Genomic DNA, 23,189 nt, shown 5'->3' with positions numbered 1-23,189 from the left:
CGCTGTGCCCTCGGGGAATGCCCAGGCTGCCCGTGTGACGGGCACTGCTCCTTCCCCCCGCCCCCCGCCGTGTGTTCTGTTTTTATCAAACGGGCCCCTCGCTGGAAGCCGCCTCTCGGTCGGACCTGCTGTGCTGTGTTTCCAGCCCAGGCCACTGCCGCCGCCTCCCGCTGCCGGCCCGGGCGCCTCCCCGGCGCTGCCGCCGCGCCCGGCATGTTCCGCAGCGCCCGCCCCCGGCCCGGCCCGCACCGCGGCGGGGAGGGCGAAGGAGCCGGGGCCGCAGCGGCTCCTCCTCCTCCTCCTCCTCCTCCTGCTCCTGGCACTCCCAGGCCCCGCCCGCAGCGCCACGAGCAGCCGGGACGGGCGGCGGCCGCAGCGGCTCCCGAGCACCCGCGGTAGGCGCGACCCCCGGTACGGGGCGGGGGGCGAGGGACAGCCCGTGTGCGGGGCCGTGCGGTGTCCCCGCCGTGTCCCCGCGGTGCTGGGGGCCGGGCCGTGTCCCCGCAGGGACGGGGACCTTGGGGCGGCAGGAGCCGGGGTTGACGGGCAGCGGGCCGGGGCTGGGCGTAGGGGAGGTCGAGGCGTCCTGGAGCTCCGCGGTTGGTAGGAAACGACTCCTGTTTCCCAGGGAAATGGGGTGGTTTCGGAGGAGAAGGGGTGTGTTGCTGTCGTCGTTGCAGTTCGATACTTTGCCTGTGCCCATATCTTATCTCGAGCTTGTAATTTAGATGTGTACAGTTAGAAAGCAGCCTAAGATGGTAGGCTGGACTTTACGCAATGCTTTTTCTTTTTTTTTTTATTCCCCCCCGCCCCTCGAAGGTCCCATTTTGCAAACTGCAGAACTTTACTATCTCTTATACTTTACTACTTCTTATACGGCATGTACTTAGAGTGCCTTTGAGACACTTAAGTGTCTTAAAACCAACACTCTTCGACTCTTGCTATGTGTGTGCGACATAAAACCCCACAAACATCTTGAAGAAAGATGGAGTTCTCTCTCTGTCCCCATCCTGTTTCTGGGCAGGGATATGTTTTTCTTTTTTTCATAGATTAATGGTAGTTCCTGGAAGCTCCTTCCTGATAAGGAGGGACAGCTGACGGACAGCGTTCTGGAGGGAGTGGCAGAAGCATATAAGGCAGCTCAGCCTAAAACGGAGCCAGATGCACTGAGGCAGAAAGACTGAGGTGAAGGTGTGGAGAGAAAGCAGACTGGCGAGAGAGAAGAAAAGTGCTGGTGCACTGTGTTTTGATGAAGGAGCTCGTTATTAGGGTTTATGCATCTAAAAGCCTGGCTGCTGTAGGAGGTGGGAGGTTTGTTCCCTGGCAACCCCAGCACAGTTATTTTCTGTTGAGTGAGTCACTGCTTTGCTGGAGCAGTCACAGTAACATCAGAAACAGTACAAAACTAGTATGAGTGTATGCCTGCTGTAAGGCTTGAGTGTATGAACGCTTTCCCCCTAGCTTGGCTATTTCTATAATTTCCTGTTTTGCAAGCTGCTGTGAGAGTCATGTGGACCACTCTCCTCCCACTGATGCAGCAGGGTAACTCGCACTGAGCATTGCTTCCCGTTTCACCTGTGGCCCTGTCCCCACTGCATTTCTGCTGAATTTTTTTCTTCCTGAAAGTGCCTCTGTAGCTACTTCTTGTGACTTCTTTCCCCCCTGCTCCCAAAGCACTGGGAGAATTTGTTGTATAGAATACCATAAAGATTCAGCAAGATTTTGAAGGGCCTAATGATTTTATGTCAACAATATTTATGCATCTTTCTCATCTGACCTCATGAGGTCAGAGGCCAAAATGTCTCTGTGAATCTGTACTTAAAGTTTCTGGAGTAGTCATCGCATTCATTCATATGCTTTGTCACTTTATTAGTTTGTTCTTTATAGTCCCCAGAAGTTTTGACTCATTAGACTGGAAATTCTGTGAAATGTTAGAAGTCACTAAAAGATATAATGAATATATTTCATGGGAGCTTTTATGTAGTCAAATAAAAAACATTGTAAAGATGTAGTGTTAGGTAACAACTTAAAATACTGAACTTGATCTAATACAAAAAGTCAAGCCAAGAAGCCTGTCTGCTTTGAAGTTCACAGGAGATGCTGTTTCCTAGACCTCTAGCAAGTTTCAAAAGATGGAGCTTCCAGAGGGTCTGTTCAGTAACATTGCATTAATCAGAGCTAAGACAGAGGTTATATAGTTCTAGTTCTGTTATAGAGATCTAGGGATAAAAAAAGGAAGCTGAAGTTAAAGCAGAGTTGTAATTGAAAACAGCAGATGGTTTAATTGTGGCTACAGAAATAGCAGGACTTTTGAACAATTTGAAAGTTTCATTTATGTTTAGCCAAGGCTTTATGTAATCATCCATAGAAACTTTTCTGTCAGCTTCAAATTGCAGTTAAAGACTTCCATTACATTAAATATACAACTGAATAATGGCACCCGTGTAATTCCTTTTTTTATTTCATACATTTATGTCAACTACCTTGAAACATGTTTCTTATTGGATATATTTTAAAAATGTATTATGTAAACTGTTGGAAATAAGGACAGAGACTTGTTAGCTGTATGTAGTGACTTTTTGTTTTGAGTTTCCCTTGAAGAATGTGGCAAAAGACTTTTTTGGAGGGGAAAAAAAAGGAGGAAAAAGCTACATGTTTACTCTTCAGTGAGCAACACTTTCACCTATTTGAAACTGGAGTTGTTGTCACACAGAGAAGTGAAGGTCATCCCTTTGCTTTTTCCAGTTTGTTTGAAAGCAGGTGTGTTTGATGTAAATGCTGAATTTCCTTCAGGCAGTTGCCCAAGCTGGGAAGAATGTAATGCAGTGGTAAAAGCAAATCAAAGGACAGCAATAACAGTGGAGCTTCTGTTGTTGCTCCATGTTTGTTCCAGATTTTATCAGAGCTCTCTGCAGAATCTTGATAAGAGGTTAGATGCTGGCTGGGCCAAGCCTGAAGTCACTTACAGGTCAGAGTTGGGACTCACTGGTGCCCATCTAGGACACATTTTTTCTTATGTGCTTGTGATTGACCGGGAGCCAATCCTACCTATGCTTAGCAGCTGTTTTTTTGTTTGTATATGTGAAATTATATCCATACTGTTCAGCTGTCACAGATGCTGAGTGTGGACCAGTGCTAGTCACTAGATTGTGTGAAGTTAGACTGAATAAAACAAACACAAGCCCACACAGCCCCACTACTTGACTGTTCCCTGTACAGTGCAGAGTGTCAGTGGTGTCTGATACATAACAATGTTCTTTTATAAGATACACAGAGAAAGTGAACTAAGTCCCTGCCAGCTATTGCCTCCTTTTTTCCCTGACGCTTTTTCTGACTGAGAGAGGAGATACTGTCTTATTCTTAAGGGAGGGTTAAAAGTGTTTTGGTTTTTTGTTTGTTTTTTTTTTTTTTTTGTTTTCTTTTAGTACAAAGTGTGGGTGGGGTGGGGTTTTTTTGAGGGCATTGGGGAAGTGTCGCTGGTAGGTCATTCTGTTCTTTAGCTCAGCCATTCTCTTGATGAAGCACCGGACTTCACCATTTCCTTTCTTTTTTGGAGTCATTAATTCAGTTCAGCTGTAGGAGAGGCGGGCATCTGATTCAGGCTTTTGGATCTGAACTTCTGGCAGGCTTAAGAATTGTCAAACAAATCAATCTCATGTTAAAAATATAAATGAGTTTTAAAGCTTCTGAAGGCCTCTGTTTGTGCTAAAACTTTACTGTAGCCATACAGTCAACATGCACATGAAGTGATACTCCCTGTGATTAATTTCTGCATCCCAAAGACCTCTGGGTCAGGTAAAAAAGCATGTTAGTTTTGAAGTTTGGGCTTGCCCATTGCTCTAGATTAGGTGCTTAAGTTACCTGAAACAGACAGCACAAGTATCCCTGTTATTGTTGCTAGAGATAACAACTTTAAGCTTGGAAAATTGCACTTATTGTGTAAACAGTGCACCTCTCTATAGTGCGAGTTAACTGGTTATTGGCTACATTTGACAGTGTTTTAAAAATACTCAGTTTTCTATTAGCTAGGAGAATAAATGTGTCTTACAAATGTTGGGATTTAGGGGTAAGAATAGTTACTTTTCAGTGGTACACTTTCAGGACCAAAGCTTGCTATATCAAGTGCAGACTAGGTTTGAAGGCCATTGTCTTGCTTTCTTTTCACAATGCTTGTTTATGGTTGTTGTGAAATACCTGTCTTTCTAGTTTACTACCCTAAATTTGCTCTTTCTTGAGTAAGTCTGTTCCTGGAAAGAATTAATGAGCTGTGAATCAGTAATTCATTATAGTCTGGAATGAATGGAGGTGTGTCCATTTTCTCACTGATGAGTGGCAATCTTCCTGGTGTTGCTGGACAGCAGCGTGTGTAAGCCTTCCCTGTCCAGAAAGCATGAAAGCCATTGCCTTTATGAAAAAGCTGATGTATTTGCACACTCATATTTACCTGTTTTTCATCTGTGGTGTCCCGAGGCTGTCAGCCTGGTGCTGGGCACAGAGGTTTTGTGCGCAGTGTGCGGTACATCCATACAGCCTTTAGCTAAGGTCCTGTGCAGGTCCTGCCAATGTGCCTGTCTTTGACGAGTTGTCACTTGAACAACTTGCTGTTATTTGGCTTCTTCTGCAGCCCAAACAGCATAAATGTGGGAAGTATTGTCAGAGGACTTTTGTCATCCTTTTATTCTGTTGCCTCGCAGAGCTGGGGAACGCTGGAACCCTCCTGCTTTTGCAGTAGGGCCACTGCCTGGCTCTGTGCTTCAGGCTTGGGCACAGCAACTAATTAAAAATCGTTGGTGTGAAATGAACCATCAGGTATTTTTCTAGTAATTGTTTTAGGGTACTGAATGTTACACTATTGCTTTAGTTCATGCAGTATTTGGTATGTACCTATTCTGACTTGCACAAACGATTTAAAAACTTTGTTCTTGCATAGTGGAACTTAAAATAGAGGAGCATAAATCCCTGAGGCATTAGTCAATTGGGAACATAATTCAGACTGTTTATAGCATGACTGGTTTTTGCAACAAATTATTTCTATGACAAGTTATGAGTTTGAAATAGAACAATCCCATTCCATTGTTTCTTCAAACATCTCATAAACTTAATTTGGTATTATTTCTTGCTTCTTACGTTGTTTGGAGAGTGTATTTGTGTTGTCATATATGTTTTGACTTGCAATACTGTCCTTGAAATATTTACAATACAAGAGTGTGCTACAAAAGGAAACACTTGGATCAGGGCAGAGTAGGAAGCCAAAGTGAAATCACCCTCTTGGAATTAACTCATGTTTTTGCTGCACATGGATCTTGAAAGTCCTTGCAGCTCAATTAAATTCTTTGGGTTTTGTTGCCTTGAGCATATGTGTAGGGCTTCTATCTCTGAAAAAGTTGCACGAATGTTCTTATTCAACATTTTTGTAGCTCAGTTGTGGCTTATGTGTCTGTCTTCCCATTCAGCTTTTCTTTGTTGGACTGGCAACTGCTCTGCTTTACTTTGACTAGATTTGCAAGTGCTACCTTTCTCATGCTCTTCCCTGTTCCCTGCTTATGCCAGCAGGTCAAAAAGTGCTAGATTATCTTCCAATAAAGTATTTCTATAATAGTAATAATAATGATTATATGAATTAGAAGGATCATTGAAACTGGCAGTGCTCCTGAGTTGCAATACCAGCAAGCAATTGAAATGGACAGTTTTTTAAAAAACCCCTTATTTTAATTTGTTTCTGTTTTGCCATCTATTCAGAGCTGGTTTGGGTTTTTTTAAGGAAAGTTTTTGTATAGGAAGTGGATGATATACTAGTACTCTTTAAATATATGTTCTTGGATGAAGCCCAGTAAAGGTGAGCAATGAGTGATAAGAATTGTGTAAAAGAGTTTTCCAGAGTTTTGGGTGGCATGAAATTAGCCCTGTTGGAAGAGGAACCCATTCTACTACATTATTTTTTTGATAGTGAAAAGAAGACTAGACAGGGAGTCACATACACAGAAGACTTGATGAGAAACTAAAATTGCAGGGCTTTTTATCTGTCAGGATGAAAAATATTTCACCTGGTACAAGAGAGAACAACTCGTGTGCTGCAGTGCTTGAGTCAAAGATGAATCTTGCTCAGGCTCATAAAATAGCAGTTAGCTGGTGTGATGCTGACTGTGGCTTGTCCTTGTCTTGCAAAAGCACGGTGGTGGATGCCTCAGTTCATATCTGATGAAAAACGACAGCATATTTTAAGGTGATAAATTCTGTTCTGCTGGTTTCACAATCAGGGATCAGTCTCGGAGCAGGCACTGTAATTTATAGCTTTAGGCTGCCTTTTCTACTGTATCCTGGTAATTAACCTTGTGGAGGAGTAAAGGCCAAAGGGTTTCGCTTTACTCGATGTTCCCTGTGAAATGGGCATAATTAAACTAATTATTTTTGACAAATAAAGGTCGTGGGTTTTCATCCGTTTTTTGTCCTCAAATTATTTGAACCTTGGCATAGCTGGACCCTGAACAGCACTCACTAAATAAATTCCAGCAATGGGCGTGAATGCAGTTGCTGATCTTATTTCTGTTGTACCTTGAAACAGAAGTTTGCTGGCACCTTACAATTTTAGTCTTTACTTCTGCCATCATTATATGTAATTTGTATTTTTGATACAAATTTCTTCAGTTGTAGTCCTTTTTGTGCCGTGCTGTGTCTTAGAGAAGCATATTTTCAAGGTTCCCACTGAAAGTATATTACAGATTTAATCTCTTATGAACAGGTCTGTTTCCCCTTACCTTTGCCAAGCAGCAGGAAAATGCTGAAGAGCCTGAGCACTTCATGGCTTGCAGTGTGAAGCACGATAGCGATCAATGTTCACTGTGGGAGTAAAACCTCAGATCTTTATTTATAGAGTCCTGAGGTCAATCTCCAGGGCTGAACACTGGGAATAGGGAGAGGACCTTAACAGTATTTGTTCTGTATTTCCTTCAGGGCACTCCCTCTTTCCATGTGTGGTTTGGTTGTTTGGATTTTTTCCTCCTCTTATGCACTGCTTGTTTTATGACTGAGCAAACAGACCTTGCTGTTCCTGTATCCTCCCACGCAGTATTTGTATAGCAGGGTGGATTTCTGTATCTTCTGTTCCCGGGCCTGTGTCACCACTTCGTTGTCAGCAGCCAAGTGCTGCTCGTCACTAACAATTCTAGTAAGATGTTGTGGATGTAGCATCAGAAAGTTTGGAAGATGGGATTAGAAGAGGAAATGGAAAAAAGGTTGTGGGAATGGTTGGGAAACTTACCTTTCTATGTTAATATTTCTTAAGTTAGAGAGTTGGCCAACAGAGACTCAGTGAACTGTGGAAAAGGTGGTCATCAGGGAAGTTTTTGAATATGAGAAGTCAGTGTGTTTGTGTATGTAGTTTGCCTGGAATCAAACCAGTCTGGGAAAATTTCCCCTTGGAAAGGTCCTGGATAAATACAGTGTTTGAAAGAAGCAAGTGGAACATTTTTATGTAGAGTAACATTTTTTTTCAGATTGCTGATGAAGTTAGCTGTTACTTCTCAGCCTCAGCTTTAATTACCAAAAGGCTCTTTTAATTTTTTTTTCAATTTAAAAATTAATATTCCACATAGGATTAAAAGCAAGCAAACGACCCTGGTAAGAAAAACAAGGTCTGTCCCACCCTCTGCCAAAAAAAAAGCCTTCTGCCTTAAATTTGTACCTAAAGCTTTATTGAAAAGGCATCCTACAATTTTTTTGAGTATCCTATCATTATCGTATTTGCATGTGAAACTAAAAAATAATTATAGTTGCAGCCGAAGAAATAAAATTCATTACAGTGCTGTAATAATTTGTATCTAAAAATGTACACATTGACATTATGCATGCTAAGAATCTAGATTGTGTGTGGGTTTTTTGTTTGGTTTTTTTTGAGTGACCTGGTAATAATTGTTTTTTATTTTTTATGCTTTATTACGTAAAACCTATTACTGAATTAGAGAGGCTCTGAAGTGCCAGGCTGCCTTCTCTTGAATTTTTTTTTAATCTTTTTTTCTTCTGACCTTTCTCCCATCCCATACACCTCTATCTACTGAGAAACTGTGTTTGCTTATTGAGTCTGTTAGACACTTTACATACTGGAGTAGGTAAGGTAGGGTTATAACTTCTGGTCTCCTCTGTTCATTGCAATTTCTCTTAGATAATTTCTCTCTCTTTAAATTTAAATTAGTGCATGCAGCATGAAGTCCAAACAGTTTTTAAATAAATTGAAGATTCCCTAATTGTATTTTCTTTACTAAAAATAATAAAAAAAAAAAGGTGTTTTTCCATTCCACTGTTGCTGTGCAAAAGAGCCATGCAAACCAGAAAGGAAAGTTAATATGATTATGCAAAATGAAAACAATTCCACAAAAACAGCACCACCACCCCCCCCGCAACACAAACTAAATCCAAAACAAAACTCCACAGCTGAAATCCAAAACATGGCAAAACAAGCCAGATGCAAAAGGTAGTGCTTTAGGGGAAAGAGGGGGAAAAAAAGCAGAGGAACAGTTTGCACAGCAGTTCTAAAAATAGACAATAGGAATTGTCACTAAAAATAACCTCTAAAAAGTTAAGATTCATTGTGGATGTTTTCTTCATTTAGAACAAGCTCCTTGAGTTACTCTTGCCATTGTTCCTGGGAGTTGTTCTGTTTAAAATAAGGCCTTTTGTGTTCTGGAAGACAGTTTTCATTTTGTCCTTCATTTAGCTGTTCTTCCTCTTTGTCCTCCACTTCTATTTTGAACATCTAATGACTCTGTGCACTTTTGTGCTGACAAAGGCACTATCCGTTTTGAGAGATCCAATTCGTTCTAGTGATCTTACCCTGTCAGGAGACCCTTCATATTTTATGACAATGCTGTAAGCATGAAGGTGTATCCCTTGTGCTTCTTACTCTGACCTTGCACTTTAGCAGATGTCTGCATTTAGATGCCTTCTAACGCTTCTCATGCAGTTACTCACTTGAGATGTAACTTGTTTGTCAAATGATTTTCTACTCTTGATTAATCAGACTGTTCCGTATGAGCTGCAAAGTTATGGAGATTTTAATAGCTCAATAAAGGAAGCGTGTTCAAGTAATACATCCTAAACAACAGAACAGACCAAGTAAGGAGTAAGTAGCAACTGGAACAAATAACTAAAGTAGTCTGAGGAGTGACTCTGCAACTACTTAGCTATCTGAATATGTTTATTAGTCCAGCAAAAAGAATGGTAAAGAGGTTTCTCAGAGAAAAGCCTGGGCAGAGTGGGCAGTTTATGTCTAAATTTTGGTAATTGGCTACTGCATACATGTTGCCTCTTAGTTGTATGTGATGTAATGAGTGAAGCATTACAGAAATTAACTGTATCACACGTGCTTTTCAGATCTTTGCAATGAGTTACCCAGGCTATCCCCCAGCGGGTGGATATCCACCAGCAGCACCAGGTAAGTTGCTTAGATGAAGTAAACATTAAATGGCAGAGGTGGTCTGGAGTGGACAGGTGGCATGGATGAAGAACAAGACTGCAGGGTGTTTTCTTGACTCACCAAAGCTCTCTGTGTGCTCTTGTTAAGTCCTGTGTCATCTGCGCTAGGGATTCTGATTTATCTAATGTGTGTTCTACCACGTACTCATATAAAGTCCATTTTCATTCATCTCAGATGAAGCACACAGCACTAGAAGATGGTCACAGTTTGAAAAAATTCAGAAAGTGTCAAGGATCTGTTGGTACTGAGTCGTGAAGGTAGCTGGTGAGAAAAACAAGTATGGGGAGGAATCAGTCACACTACTTAAAACCATATCCCACAAAGAATTAGGCTCTTTATTATGAAATTATCCTTAATTCACTATTCTTAGGCAGATGGTTGCATATGGAAGGCAGAGTGCTGTTAAAAAGGATAGCAATTATAATAATACCAAGCTGATGAAATATGTGACTACTGCTTGGTTATCAGGGTGAACTTTACAGTTTTTGGTATTGTTAGTAGAAAGAAAGTGGCCAGTTGGAGTTAGGCAAGCTAATTCAGGAAGGGGAAGTGATGTACAGTGAGAAGCCAGACTACTGGGGAGGATAAACTCTATTTCTCAGCAGAGCATTCTGGCTTAAGTTAGACCATACTGCTGTGTGCAACCAAGTTTTATGACTTGGGTATCTGGGAATGGACTGTCGTGCTCTGTGGGCATCTTTCACGTTTGCAGCATCAGTGGAATTAATACTGTCTTCCTACTGGAATATCTGGACAACTTGATAGTTAAGTGAAACTACTCTCTAGTCAAAATATGGCGTTAACAGTATTAAGTCTTGAGTGTTAACCTTGAAATAGGATTAGAGTTGTAAATGAGACCTTACAGATTTGGACATGACTAGAAATATCCAGTGAAATTTCTCTTTATGTAATAATTGCACTGCTACCCTGCACCTCTTCAGTTGATTTTCCTGTAGTGTTGAACACACATTACACTAGAAATTTAAGTGGTAAGAAGTTTAAAAAGGTGTAGTTTTTTGTTTCAGTGCAGCTGTGTTTGATTTCAGGTAGCAGTCCTTGGGGTGGTGCTGCCTATCCACCTTCAAATCCACCTCCAATTGGTCTGGAAAATGTGTCTGGCTATGCCAACCAGTTCAATCCCAACCAGATGGCTGGAATGGTGAGTTTGCTTTCATTTAATGTGTTTTACTGTGACTTCCTTAAGTGCAAAGTTGTGTTTCTGGCACTGTCACTGTCAAGTTTATCACTTGAATTCTGTGCCTTTATGTCTAATCTGTGTAGGTAGTGAGCATTCAATATCATCTCTTGAAGAAAACGGTTGCTGCAAGCTATTCCTTGTTTTAAGAAAACAGAGCACTAGTTAAATGTTGATTTAAGAGTCTAGCTTCAAAAGTCACGGACATAAAACTAATGTAACTTGGCTTTTGCTGTGTAGAGGAGTGGGGGAAAAGACTACTAACACAGAGTATCCTCTGTTAATATATTCACATAGGCAAACACAGTCCAGATTTTGCCTATTACCTGGATTTTGCCCAGTCAGAGTAAGGAGATATCAATGACTCATCCTTGAAAAGAATATAGGATTGACTATCTCTTATAAGCACTGATGTTTAACAGATGGAAGTAAAAACCTTTTACATTGATTGAAGAAAATACAGACGTTTCCAGGGTGATTTTTTTTTTTTGGTAGAACAGAAGTGAGTGACACTTCTGACAACTTTAGTCTTCAGAAATCTGTTCTGCTGCATAACGAATGCAGTTTGTAGGAAGACATTTGCATTATAGATGCCTTCCTGAGGCAGTGATTAAATGAAGCGATATGGCAGCCAGCAGGCAAAATGAGCAACAAACTATCTGGGGTGCACATGGCAATATCCACAGCAAGTAGCTTTTGATAATACTACAGTCGCTAAATGTCAGTTCTGGTCCCTCTGTAGAAGAGGGGTCGAGCGTGTCACGTGGGGAGATGATATTGATGTGATGTATCTTTGTGGCAGTTTCTGCAGAAGTCTTTCCAAATGTAATCTGTGAAATCCTGCAAGTTGTAAACTACTAACACATCGAATGTCTATAAAACAGCCAAAGGTTGCTCAGAGTAAGACCCTTGCACTCAGGGGATGCTGTGATCATGCAAGGCAGCAATGGATAGAGAAGGATTAAGTATAGTTTTGTGTTGCTGGGATTATTTGGCTTAAGTTTTTAGAATCAGAGATGTGTGGCCGTGGATGTGCTTTGGTGTGAGTGGTGTGGGATGCAGTGGCAGTTGTGTTTGTTGGCTCTGCTTCTTGATGCATGGCAGCTGATGGTCACAGTGAAGCAAGAGTCAACTGAACACAGGCAGGTTTTATCCATCCTCCTTGCTAGTAAGGCATGATTAGTGCAAAGTTCTTTTGTAGATGTGTGCCTGTCTGTGTTGGTGAGGGGGGAGGTTGTATTGTATTGAGCACATTACTGAAACTCAGCTGTTTGTACCCCTTCCTGTCTCTTGCTGTATTGGCTGTCACTGCAGGCAGCCAACCTGGCAGGGACCTTTGGAGGAAACGCACCACAAGGCATGTATCCTTCAACACCTGGGGGTTATCCACCAGTCCCTCCAGGTGGCTTTGGGCAACCTCCACCAGGACAGCAGCCCTCCTATGGGGGGTATCCACCATCAGGAATGCCAGCTTACCCAGGATACCCAGGCCAGCCCGCACCACCGCCTGGTCAGCAGCCTATGAACTACCCAGGACAACCACCAGCAGCTTATCCAGGGCAGCAGCCCATGCCAAATTATCCACCAGGTCCAGCTGTGAATCCATCTATGCCCTCTTACTCAGGAACTACAGGGCCTGCAGTCTCTCCTGTAACAGTAAGAGCATTCACTGCTTTTTTTTTTCCCCGAGATGTATATGTTTCTCTACATTTTCTTCATTGTAGTAGTGTAAACCAATCCTCAAATTGAAAATAAAGTTGTGAAAAGAAGTTTGAGTGAAGAGAGAGAGAACCTTTTCAGATGGAACAATATAGGTGCATATGACTGGAAATGAATGCTGTTTTACTGCATTATTCAAGAAGAAAGATTTGATGTGAATTCAGATTTAATGAATCTCGCCTTTCCTAACTTTATGAAGTATTACCAGTTGTATGTGCAGTATCATCAAACTTTAATTATTGGACAGCAGATTTAATATCAATGAACCTTCTTGACCTTGCATTAATTCATGTGTAGAGATGAACAAATTTTTTTAGGTAGGATTGTTTTGAGTTTTCTCTATTACTTTACTAACAAAAAGAAAATTAGTAATGGTGGGCATCTTTCCAAAGTAGTAAAACACAGTATTTTACTGTTTAATGCTAATATGCAGCTCAATTTGATCTCATTTTAGCATGGAAACCGAGGCACAATCACCGATGCACCGGGTTTTGACCCTCTGAAGGACGCAGAAGTCTTAAGGAAGGCCATGAAGGGATTAGGTGAGCAGTCTGTGGATTTACATTTCAGTTAAAAGTGGAATCGCAGCTTGATTCAGCACTGATCTTTCTCCATTGTCACATGTGTACTGAGTGGGGTAGTTCACCTGTGATTGTCTTTGGTTATCAGAAAAATCATTGGAAGTTCATGTAGGCATAAACAACATAATGAGTTTGGTTTAGTTTTTTTGTTGTTGTTTTTTTGTTGTTGTTGTTACTGTGTTTGACTGGGGGTAGAGCTTGCAGTTCTGTGGCCGTACGCAAGAGTGGATACTGTAGATGAATTAAAGGCATACATGACCTTCAGCTGGGTTCAGAAGAGTTAGGATCAAATGGAAACAGAAAGTTGAGTCCTCACATGACATGATGCTCATTCTGTGGTGTCTGTGTGCCTGTACAGGAACTGATGAGCAAGCCATTATCGACTGTCTTGGAAGTCGTTCCAACAAGCAACGGCAGCAGATAATGCTGTCCTTCAAAACAGCTTATGGAAAGGTAAATACATCGGGAGAACAGAGGGGAGATGGAATATGAGCCTACATTCCTTCAGTGGAAGTCAGAAGGCTTAGTGTTGGGGAAAAAAAGGATTGGAAAGAGCTTTAGGGGAAGATGGTTTGTAAGCCGTAGCCTGCTCAGGGTGCTACTTTTTTACCCACTCTTGAATTCTTCATGCAGTGTTGCAGATAAAACACGTAAAGCAGTTTCTCTCCTAAATGGTTACTTTGACTCTTTGATCTGTGCAGTCTATTTAATTGGACCTTAATTACCTCAATGTACATATTACATTATTCTGGTTTTAGTGTTAAGTGGAACAGCTTTACTTTGAAGATACATTATTGGTGCTTGTGCATAAAGGATTCTAATTAAAATGCATATTTTTCATGTTTACTTTTGTTAAGTTTGGTCTTTATGCATTTTTCCTTTTTTTTCCTTGTCATTAGGATTTGATCAAGGATCTCAAGTCTGAGCTATCAGGTAATTTTGAGAAGACAATCTTGGCAATGATGAAGACACCTGTCATGTTTGATGCTTATGAAATCAAGGAAGCTATAAAGGTTTGTGTAGGAGATACAAATTTATAAGATAGAGGAAATAGTTGAGCTGATAAAATACTTGGTTGCCATTTAAAAGCTGGGACTTACCTTCCCTCCTCTCTGTCCAGATGTTCAACCCACTGTTTGACTGTTCTGTACTGTTTCTTGGAAGTATATGATAGTAAAATGGAGAAATGTTGTTCCCATAGGTGAAGGGTAGAGACTTATTTAATAGGTTTGTGTTGTAACAAAAAAAATATTGATAAAGAAATACTCAGAAAAGGCAGAAACTGAGTTCTAACAGTCTCTGCAGTTAAGTCTTGAGTAAGGCACTGAGGCAACTCTCTTCTAAGCCAACCACTGTATGGGGAGCCTTTATTTCTGGGGTTTTGCTTAGAGCTGTAATGGAACTGGTTATAAACCCATTCAACTTAAGGGTTTCCAGGGACTTTACACTTGGTACTCGAGCAGTTCAGAACACTATTTTCACAAATATTTTGGTCAGTGTGTACCTTTTTTTTATCTTTTCGCCCACCTCAAAAGTGTGTTTTCCTATCTCATGCTGAACCTTCTCTAAAATATTTATGGAAGTTTTGAGTAATTTATAGCAATCAGACTATTTTATAAACATTTAGATTTCCTTAAAGAAAACCAGGTCAAACATTTGTATTTTAAGACAATGTTTGAATGAAGGTCAGTACATATATTTATGTGATCTTTAGTCACAATATTAAACTATCTCTGAGGATGAAATAATATTAACTGTATGGTAATTGCAACTGCTATCTATTAGTTAGTGATAGTTACCTGTTAGAATTAACAAATTAATCTTTAATGGTAAAAAAAATGGATTCTTAAAATGTCTTAAATCTGGGATGAAGGATGACATTTTTTGAATGAAAGCTTGTTATCATAATTTCACTTATCTGTTCAATTTTGTATCTTTAATACATATCTGTGTCTTAGAAACGTCATTAGTAACACTTAAATTGCTTTGTCTTTTTCTATACAAGATTATATTCTGAATTTTTTAATATAATTTTATTACATTTCTTTTATACTAGGTTGTAGGAGAAAGATGAGAATCTGAATCTGTTTTCTCCTTATGCTTTGTTTTAGGGTGTTGGCACAGATGAAAATTGTCTCATTGAAATCTTAGCTTCTCGCAGTAATGAGCATATTCAGGAACTCAACAGGGTCTATAAAGCAGGTTAGATTTGCTCCATACAAATTTTCTTCCTTTTCTTACTTAATCACTGACTGATAATATGAATTTAGGAAATGAGCAGGGATGTATGATGATTCATGATTGCATCTCTTTTCCAGAATTTAAGAAAACTCTGGAGGAAGCAATAAAAAGTGACACATCTGGACACTTTCAGAGGCTTTTAGTTTCACTTTCTCAGGTACTTGCCTGCTGGGATTTTGGAATTTGGCTTGTGTGTGTGTTTGTAGGTGAGGGTTTTTTGGTTGGTTGGTTTTGCTTTGTTTTTGTTTGTTTGTTTTTGTTGTTGTTGTTGTTTTAATTTGAAAGGATCCCATCAAAGCCCATCAGTAACACTTCTGTATCTTCTAATTCTTTCAGGGAAACAGAGATGAAAGTACAACTGTTGACATGTCTCTTGTCCAGAGAGATGTGCAGGTCAGTAGAAATGCTTCATCATTTCTAAGTACAGTGAACTCAATACACTGAAATTTGACTGTGTGGTTTCTGCTTACTGTTAGTTTTGGACACCTTGTGACTTCTCCTAAGGTAGTGCTTAAGTTTCAGTGGATGGAAATGATATGAAAAGCCCTGACAGAGCATTAGAGCCATGTAGGTGCATTACAGGGATGAAGCTCCTGGGTATAGAGTCCATAGGATATTTTACTTCCGTTCTGTCAACTCTCTGGGTTTTCCAAGTATTGGATGATGCCATTGTGCTGTTTATTAAGGAAATTGCCCAAAGAGATTTGAGGTGATATGTGTATGCATTAAATTTTAATCTATTCAACACCTGCTTTAGCTTTTGTGTGTTATTTAAGGAACTCTGGATTTTTGCAGCAAATAAGGCACTTGTGTTTAGTAATGCTTGCCCTGTTGCTTTTCCTGTATGTTCCATTTCCCCACATAGCAAAGGGAAAACCCTGGTTCATTTTAGCTTACTACTGTCATTTAAATGGCAATGTAATTAGCTTTCTACATAGTATGCCTTAGCCAAAAGACAAGAATGTCCCAGAACACACCTAGAGGTGTAGAAAAAAAGCTAGATGTAAGGACTACTAGGAAGAACAGTTTTCAGGTACTTTTTAAACAATTTCCTTTCTTTTGGTAATCTGGAGCTCTTGTGTTTGAGCACTTATACATCAAGATAGAAATGCAAGCAGAATATACTATTGGAAAGTTAGAATTAGTTGCTGTTTATTGCTTACTCCTGTTTTCCAGCAGTACATATGCTAAGAAATAAGTATAAAAAGTGGAGAGGCTGTAAAGAAGCAAATCTCTAACTCAGCTGTTCAGCCTGACTACGTTTCTGAGTAATGAAGTGTGAATTCCCTCCCTGCTTAGGAGTTGTATGCAGCTGGAGAGAACCGTCTAGGAACTGATGAATCCAAGTTCAATGCCATTCTGTGTGCAAGAAGCAGGGCCCACCTCAGAGCAGGTAATGGTGTCCTAAACAAGCAGGAACTTGATTCTGTTGTGTGTAATGGTGAAAATGTACAACATCACTCTGTCTCTGAATTTCCCCCATCTGTAAAATGAGCACAGTGAGATATCAGTGAAAAGCAGGGTGAAGTCTACTTTGAAAATGCTGAATAAATGCTGCATATTGTAATCATCTTGTTTAAATATCAGAGCAGGTAGAGGTCATACTTGTTCAAATGTTTCTCTGATAAAAGAATTGAAAAACTAGAGTTGTTTCAGTTTTGCATACTTGTATGTGCACAAGACACTTGCAACCTTCCCTTCCCTTTTTACTTGTTAGTATTAAGTGTTACATCAGTTTGTAGTGGTGAGAATGTTTTAGTAACTACATAGAACTTTTAAAATGTTCTATTGGGGTATTGAATATAGGAAAGGGGTGTGTATGAGAACCTGAATATTTTCTTCTTAATTTTATTGACACCCAAAGCCTTTCCTAGAAGAATTTTCACTATTTCCCTTACAATGGTTTCTTGGTTTAGCCCTTTAACCAGAAGGACAGAACTAGACAAGCTAGAAAGAGCAAGATAAGGTGTAAATGGAACAATATGCTTGATAGCACAGTGTTAGTCTTTGAGATGCTAAAACTCGCGTGAATACGTTACAGTATCAAGTTGAGAAACTCAATTTAAAGTGAAGCCATCCGGCATGTACCAGCACCACCCATTTTTGCAAAGCCAACTCCTGAAAACTCTCTTTTCTGAACAGTCTTCAATGAGTACCAGAGGATGTGCAACCGGGACATTGAGAAAAGCATATGTCGCGAAATGTCTGGAGACCTGGAGAAGGGCATGCTGGCTGTAGGTATGTGTCATCTCAACAAGTTCATTTCTGGTATTCTGCTGCAGCTGAATTGGCTCACACGGCATCTGTGGCTTCAGATAAGGATGTTCTTGTTGGTAATAATTCCAGTTTCCTGCTTTTCATGTTGAGCTTTCTGTGAAGTCACTTGTGGTTGGTAAAGTGGGGCACTTAATTCACCTCAGAATGACAGATCAGGCTTTTGCTGCAGGCAACTACAGAATTTAAATTTCACGTGTTAAAATGAGGAGAGAATTACTAACTGTACTTGTCACTGTTTTAAGAAGTCAAGAGAACCTGTACCAGCTGCTGAGTCAGTGAGAATGGAGTATTTGGGACAGCCTTGGAAATCCAGCAAAATATAGCATTGACTCTGATTAGTTACCTCTGCCTCTTTTTAATAGAAAGAAAACTTAAATTTGATCACAAAGGGGTTATTTTTTTCACATTTCCTGTGTTTACAGATTTGTTAAATCTTTGTTTTTAATTGCCTCCAGTACTGAGGAGTGAAAAATCTTACCTCAGATCTACTGTTGTCCCTTCAGAGGTCGTCATTGATTTTCATGAAGTTGGGGCAAGACCTCCAGTTGTTGTGTAGTAGTTTTATCTGAAATGTTTTATTCTAGGTATAATTGTGAGCCACTTTCCTGTCTTCTGTCTTTACATCTCCATTTCTTTTTCTGTTTATTACTGTAAACATACTGTGGTACCTAGAGCTCCTACTTTAAAGGTGTTTTTCTTTGGTTTTGAATATGATAGTGATGTAACAAAAGCCATAAAAAAAAATCCCAAACCAAAAACCAAACACAACACCCCCCCCCCCCCCCCCCCCCCAAAACTCCTACCAAAATAGGAAAAATGAACTTTGCATCACTTGGAAATGAGATACGAGAGGATATTTGGCTCAACCACAACAAATTTTTTTCACTGAAGTTTCCAACAAAATCTTTCAAAATGGGATTCAGTTTTAAAAGCCTAATTTTTTTCTCACCTCTTTTGTACATATGTGAACTATGTAACTGCTGTTCTTACTCTGCTTGCCACAGTGGCACTATACTGGTCTTTTAATGACCCAAACTGAGTTTAGCTCATTGTGTGTGATACATTTTCAGACCTTTTCCAGGATTCAAAATTTGTCACCTCAGAACGTACTGTTAGAAAACTAAGCTTAGGGAAAAGAAGTATTTCACAGTGTTTGTAGTAAAAGATTGCCTTGGGAAAGAAACTTTATTCTCAGAGTTTGAAAGTCATTTGACTTAATGGAGCTTTGCAGTGACTTGACAGGTCTGTATCTCCATGTAGATACAGATTCAAAACTGAGACTATATCTTGCACACAAGTCAGTAGCCTTCAGAACAAGGCTTGTCATTAATATTCACTGAATAACTCCCTTTATTGAATAGATTTTGTGGAATTTTTTCTATTTATATGTATGTACACATATCTAAATCAGTCAAGGATGTTAACATCATTTGTTCTGTGAACCTTATTTGCAGGAAAAAAAGGTTTTCTAATTGAAAATATTTAATTTTGCTTTCTTTTAAGCTTTCTGGATTGTACAACTGGTAACTAACAATAACATCTTTAAACATCTTAAAGTGCAAGTGTGTTGTTTTAGCTAAATACAGTGATACAGAAATGTGCATTTCATTTTGTCATTCATTTTTGAGTAGTATTATATGTATCATTGACAGTTGTGTGATGAACTGCTCTCATCTACATTTTCTTACTTAGAAAAGTACTTCCTATATAGAATGTGTGTTGCCGTGAAATAATATTTAGGTTTACCCCTTTGGTTCTGTATTGATTTTGTGTGATTGATTTTGATACCCTTCTGTGCTATAAAATGTCAAGCGTGGTTTGTGTTCTCTGTAGTTTGCCACAGATTGCATGATTGTTTACTTGTAACCAACATTGCATCAATGTGCAGATTTCAATTCTGATGAGTGATGGAGGATTCTTTCATTATCCTGATTAATATGACAGTGATTTGGTTTAGATTTTGCTCTTTCAGATTTCTAATGACCTGTGCTAATTAAATACAAAATCCAGTCATTACTAAATGAGGATATTAAGAATTTTTAAGTCCTAATGAACTTGGTGGCTCAAATAGAACTTTAAAATAAGGGTTGTGGCAGCTCACCCTTAAGAGGAAGGAAGCACATAAGATTCTCTGCTATCATAGGTGGCTACCCAAGTTATATTAGGCAGCACTCGAATTGCCACACTTTGCACATGCATGGCTTGAAAATTCATAACTAAGAAGAAGCTAGGAGCACTATATATTCTTTCAAGTCTTCTGCCACCTTCCCATCCCCTCTTTTTCCTTTGTAAGCAAGGATCTGGTCATTTGACTTTGAAGGTTCGTTTTGGCTGCTTCACACTAGATGGTTTGTAGTGACAGAAAAGCTTGCTTTGAGCCATGAAGTGTAGGTTCTTTAACTTTGTTGCAGCTACTGTTTGGATTAAAAAACATTTCAGTGACGAACAGAAGGAGTGGAAGCTGCATTGTATCAAGTGTATGTTTATGTAAAATTAAAGCATGTGACTATGTAGGATAAACTGAAAAAATTACTGCGTTCTGATTGAGGAGGAATGCCTGATTTCTGTAATACTGTTTCTTTTTGCAGTGAAGTGTCTCAAGAACACACCAGCTTTTTTTGCAGAGAGATTACAGAAAGCTATGAAGGTAAGTGCCTGTGACAAGTTACATAAACTTATAGAGTGGTTTTTTTTTTTATTCTTGTACAGCTCATTGGAATGAACTGCTCATCTTGAAGGGATTACATTTTTTAGTGGGCAGATGACTAACACGATGTAGTCATTATTATGAAAGGCTGGAAAAATCTAGCTAATTTAATCCACTTAACAGAGAGATGAATACAACCATACATAAAACAAAGTCTTCACTTGGTAAAACACAAATATGCTTAAAACTAATTGAAATTGGTATCTCTTAAGTAGGAACATCTAGCAGAAATAAATAAATAGGCCATTAAACTCACTAAATTTTCCTGTCCCCTTGTACCACTGTCAATCCTCTTCTTTCTTTTCAAATTGCTCTTGTGCAGAGAAATTACTTAGTGTCCTACCATGAAATATATTCTGTTGAAGCATGATAGGCCAAATTCTTTTCAAGCTTATTGAAGTCAGTGGGGTTATGCTGGTAAACAGGCATTTTTTGGGGGGTGAGTTATTTTATTTTTAACCAGTGCTGTATCATACAGCATTTCCACCCATCATTAATACGTTCCATTGCTGTTTTGTTTGTTTCAGGGAGCAGGAACAAAAGACAGGACTCTGATCCGAATCATGGTGTCGCGCAGCGAGGTTGACCTGCTGGACATACGTGCAGAATACAAGCGGATGTACGGCAGATCTCTCTACACAGATATCACTGTAAGACTTGGAGATTTTTATATTCCCTGCCACGACATCCTTTATGGGGGTAGAATGTGGATACTGATGCTGAGTAGCTGTTTACTGCTCTGAGCGTAGCTGTCTGTGTTGGCTTGCTACATTCATGGGGAGAGTGGAGGCTGACGTGCCAGAGAACAGACAGCACTTGCTTTTGCATGGGGGTAGATGAGCTAGAAATGGGAAGGAAGCTAACAGACAAGGAAGGAAAGGGAAGGGAAATTGGTCCAGAGGGGTTTCAGAGACCTGGTTTCAAGTCTGGTCTCTGTCCCAGTCTCTGAATATGATCTTGTAGAAGCCACTCAGTCCTCCAGCTGAGTAACGGTGGTGCTCTACTTCATATGTGCGTTGAAAGAACGTAAAGCTCCTAAAAATCTTGTAGAAGATTTCTTTCTCTTGAAAATACGAGATTTTGGAAGGAGACTAAACTTCAGATTCTTTCACAGTTGATCCACCATCCTACTGTTGTTAAGAGCTGTAGCAACAGTCAGGAGGGTGCCTGGACAATGGCAGGGTAGTACCAGCTGGAGGAAAGTGACTGGTACCACTTTCATTTACCTTGTAATGAGGGTGCCAAATCTGTTAAGCCCCTCTTTATTACTTCTGCTGTTGACACTGAGAGACTGTAACTTGATGCCATTTAGGAAGAGTCCTGCAAAGATTCCGAAGGAATAGGTGTGTGCCAAATGTCTTGATTTGCTTGCCAGCAACTCTATGGTGTTGCTGCCATTTGCCACAGAGGATTACCCAGTAGGAGCTTTTCCCAAGTGTGTAACTCTGAAGGTGTGCTTCTATGGCAATATTTGCATGCCCTGTAACCACCAATGTATGAGCAAAAAGCAGTGAGACACTGGTGGGAAAGCTGTGCATCTTTCTCCCCCCGCTTCTCTCTTGTTCTGACATTCAGAAACAGAAAAGGCCATACCCATTTAATGGATTGAACTTAGTCAATACTTGGTTTCAGTAAATATGGAGCATGCATGTGCACAGTTATGCGTATGTAAACTCTGCTTCTTATTTCTGTAAAAGTAGAGCCAAATCATCCCTGGAAAGAAAGTTCTTAGTTCTTCAGCCCTGGCTTCATCTCTTTTGGTTGTTCTTTAACTTTTCTTTTTCTGCATTCCTTTCCAGGGTGATACTTCAGGAGACTACCGGAAAATCCTACTCAAGTTGTGTGGTGGAAATGACTAAATGGAGCATTGAGCTTTTCTTAAAAAGCTTCTATTTTCATGTTTTTGCTGTAAAGCATCTTTTTTTCTCCAAAAGTAAATGTGTGATGACCTGTTTTTTCTAAAGCAATTGCATTTTAAAAGATAATATTGCATAGATCTTCAGTTCAAAAATAGTAGGTAATAAATGCCAAAACCACCCAAAATACCAAGCTTATGTGCCATCTGCTCAGGATTCTGTATAGCACTCTCAGCAATCCATGAATAGCAGGTCATTATTTCTTTTCTGCTTATATCATGCTGAAATACTGTTTGTTTTATAAAACAAAAATCACAGTTGTATGATTTAAGGTGTTGTTTTGTATAAACATTGCATGCCATTTTGATGCAAGTTTTATATATGCGGTATGCAGAGTTGGTTTCAGGCTGTCTGACTCCCTGATATGTGGAGATAGCAGCTTGAGTTTTTGTGTCTAATTAAGACACAAAAGAAGTTTTAAAGAAGTTTTGTCAAGTTCTGTTTTCTTTCCTTGATTCTTTTCAAGGAAGATGTGTTCCACATTTCATTCTTGCCAAGGCAACCTGTCACGAGGCAGTAGTAGTGTTTACAGCAGTAAGGAGTCTATGGTTAATGTTTAAAGGTTTTGCACTGTGCCTTAAATATATGTATGTAAGAAGAGATTATGAAATTAAAGCTGTCTTAAGTCTTTGGAGATTATGCTTTTTGGTGTTCATGTTGATTTATTGTGTGAGTAATTACTCACTTTATGTCACTTTCTTTTTCCATAGAAGTTCTCTGCTTGAATCTACAGGATTATTAGGAAACTGTTGTGTTGATGAGAGCTTGGTACTTATGTGCTGTTGATGAGCAATTGTCTGTACATGATATATGTAATCTGTAGTTATTGCTCAGTATTTTCATTTTTGCATGTTGTATTTTATCTTATTCTTGGAACTCTGAATTTTTATTCTCTGCTAGCATGGATGGCATCTCTCCAGCTTGTCATTCTCAAAAATAGAAACATCTAGAGGGAAAAAGTACAAGGGGGGAAGAGTTTTTTCTAACTAGGTCGGTGAGAATAGACTGCTTGTTCATCAAGAACATGCAAACTCCTCTTATTTCACACACATAGGCATGCACTCTCTCTATTGTGCAAGGGCCA

General features: G+C 39.7%; 1 protein-coding gene across 2 annotated transcripts; it reads left to right on the top strand.

Moving 5' to 3' along the window:
• The first annotated feature begins 320 nt into the window (after window positions 1-320).
• On the top strand, window positions 321-23,058 carry ANXA11 (annexin A11). 2 transcript variants are annotated; one of them, XM_027649519.1, is made up of 15 exons: window positions 321-395; window positions 9,367-9,427; window positions 10,516-10,628; window positions 11,979-12,305; window positions 12,838-12,925; window positions 13,323-13,417; window positions 13,864-13,977; window positions 15,076-15,166; window positions 15,283-15,362; window positions 15,542-15,598; window positions 16,505-16,598; window positions 17,348-17,443; window positions 20,071-20,129; window positions 20,717-20,839; window positions 21,989-23,058. In XM_027649519.1, exons 2-15 carry the CDS (start codon window positions 9,376-9,378, stop codon window positions 22,046-22,048), a joined length of 1,449 nt encoding a protein of 482 aa, XP_027505320.1. In that variant the 5' UTR covers window positions 321-395; window positions 9,367-9,375; the 3' UTR covers window positions 22,049-23,058. The 2 variants fall into 2 exon arrangements, with proteins under 2 accessions (XP_027505320.1, XP_027505319.1); XM_027649518.1 differs by having other exon boundaries at window positions 11,979-12,320.
• The last annotated feature ends 131 nt before the right edge of the window (window positions 23,059-23,189 follow it).

The sequence above is a fragment of the Corapipo altera genome, unplaced genomic scaffold (assembly GCF_003945725.1).
Source record: "Corapipo altera isolate COAL_440 unplaced genomic scaffold, ASM394572v1 53, whole genome shotgun sequence".
NCBI lineage: Eukaryota > Metazoa > Chordata > Aves > Passeriformes > Pipridae > Corapipo > Corapipo altera.
The sequence above is the reverse complement of the archived record's forward strand: the minus strand, read 5'-3'. Positions and strand labels throughout refer to the sequence as shown.

Coding starts and splice junctions, on each gene's coding strand:
- ANXA11 (XM_027649518.1), top strand. CDS start 9,376: ATGAGTTACCCAGGCTATCCCCCAGCGGGTGGATATCCACCAGCAGCA. Junction 13,418..13,863: donor TCAAAACAGCTTATGGAAAG/GTAAATACATCG, acceptor CCTTGTCATTAG/GATTTGATCAAGGATCTCAA. Junction 15,167..15,282: donor CAACAGGGTCTATAAAGCAG/GTTAGATTTGCT, acceptor TCTCTTTTCCAG/AATTTAAGAAAACTCTGGAG.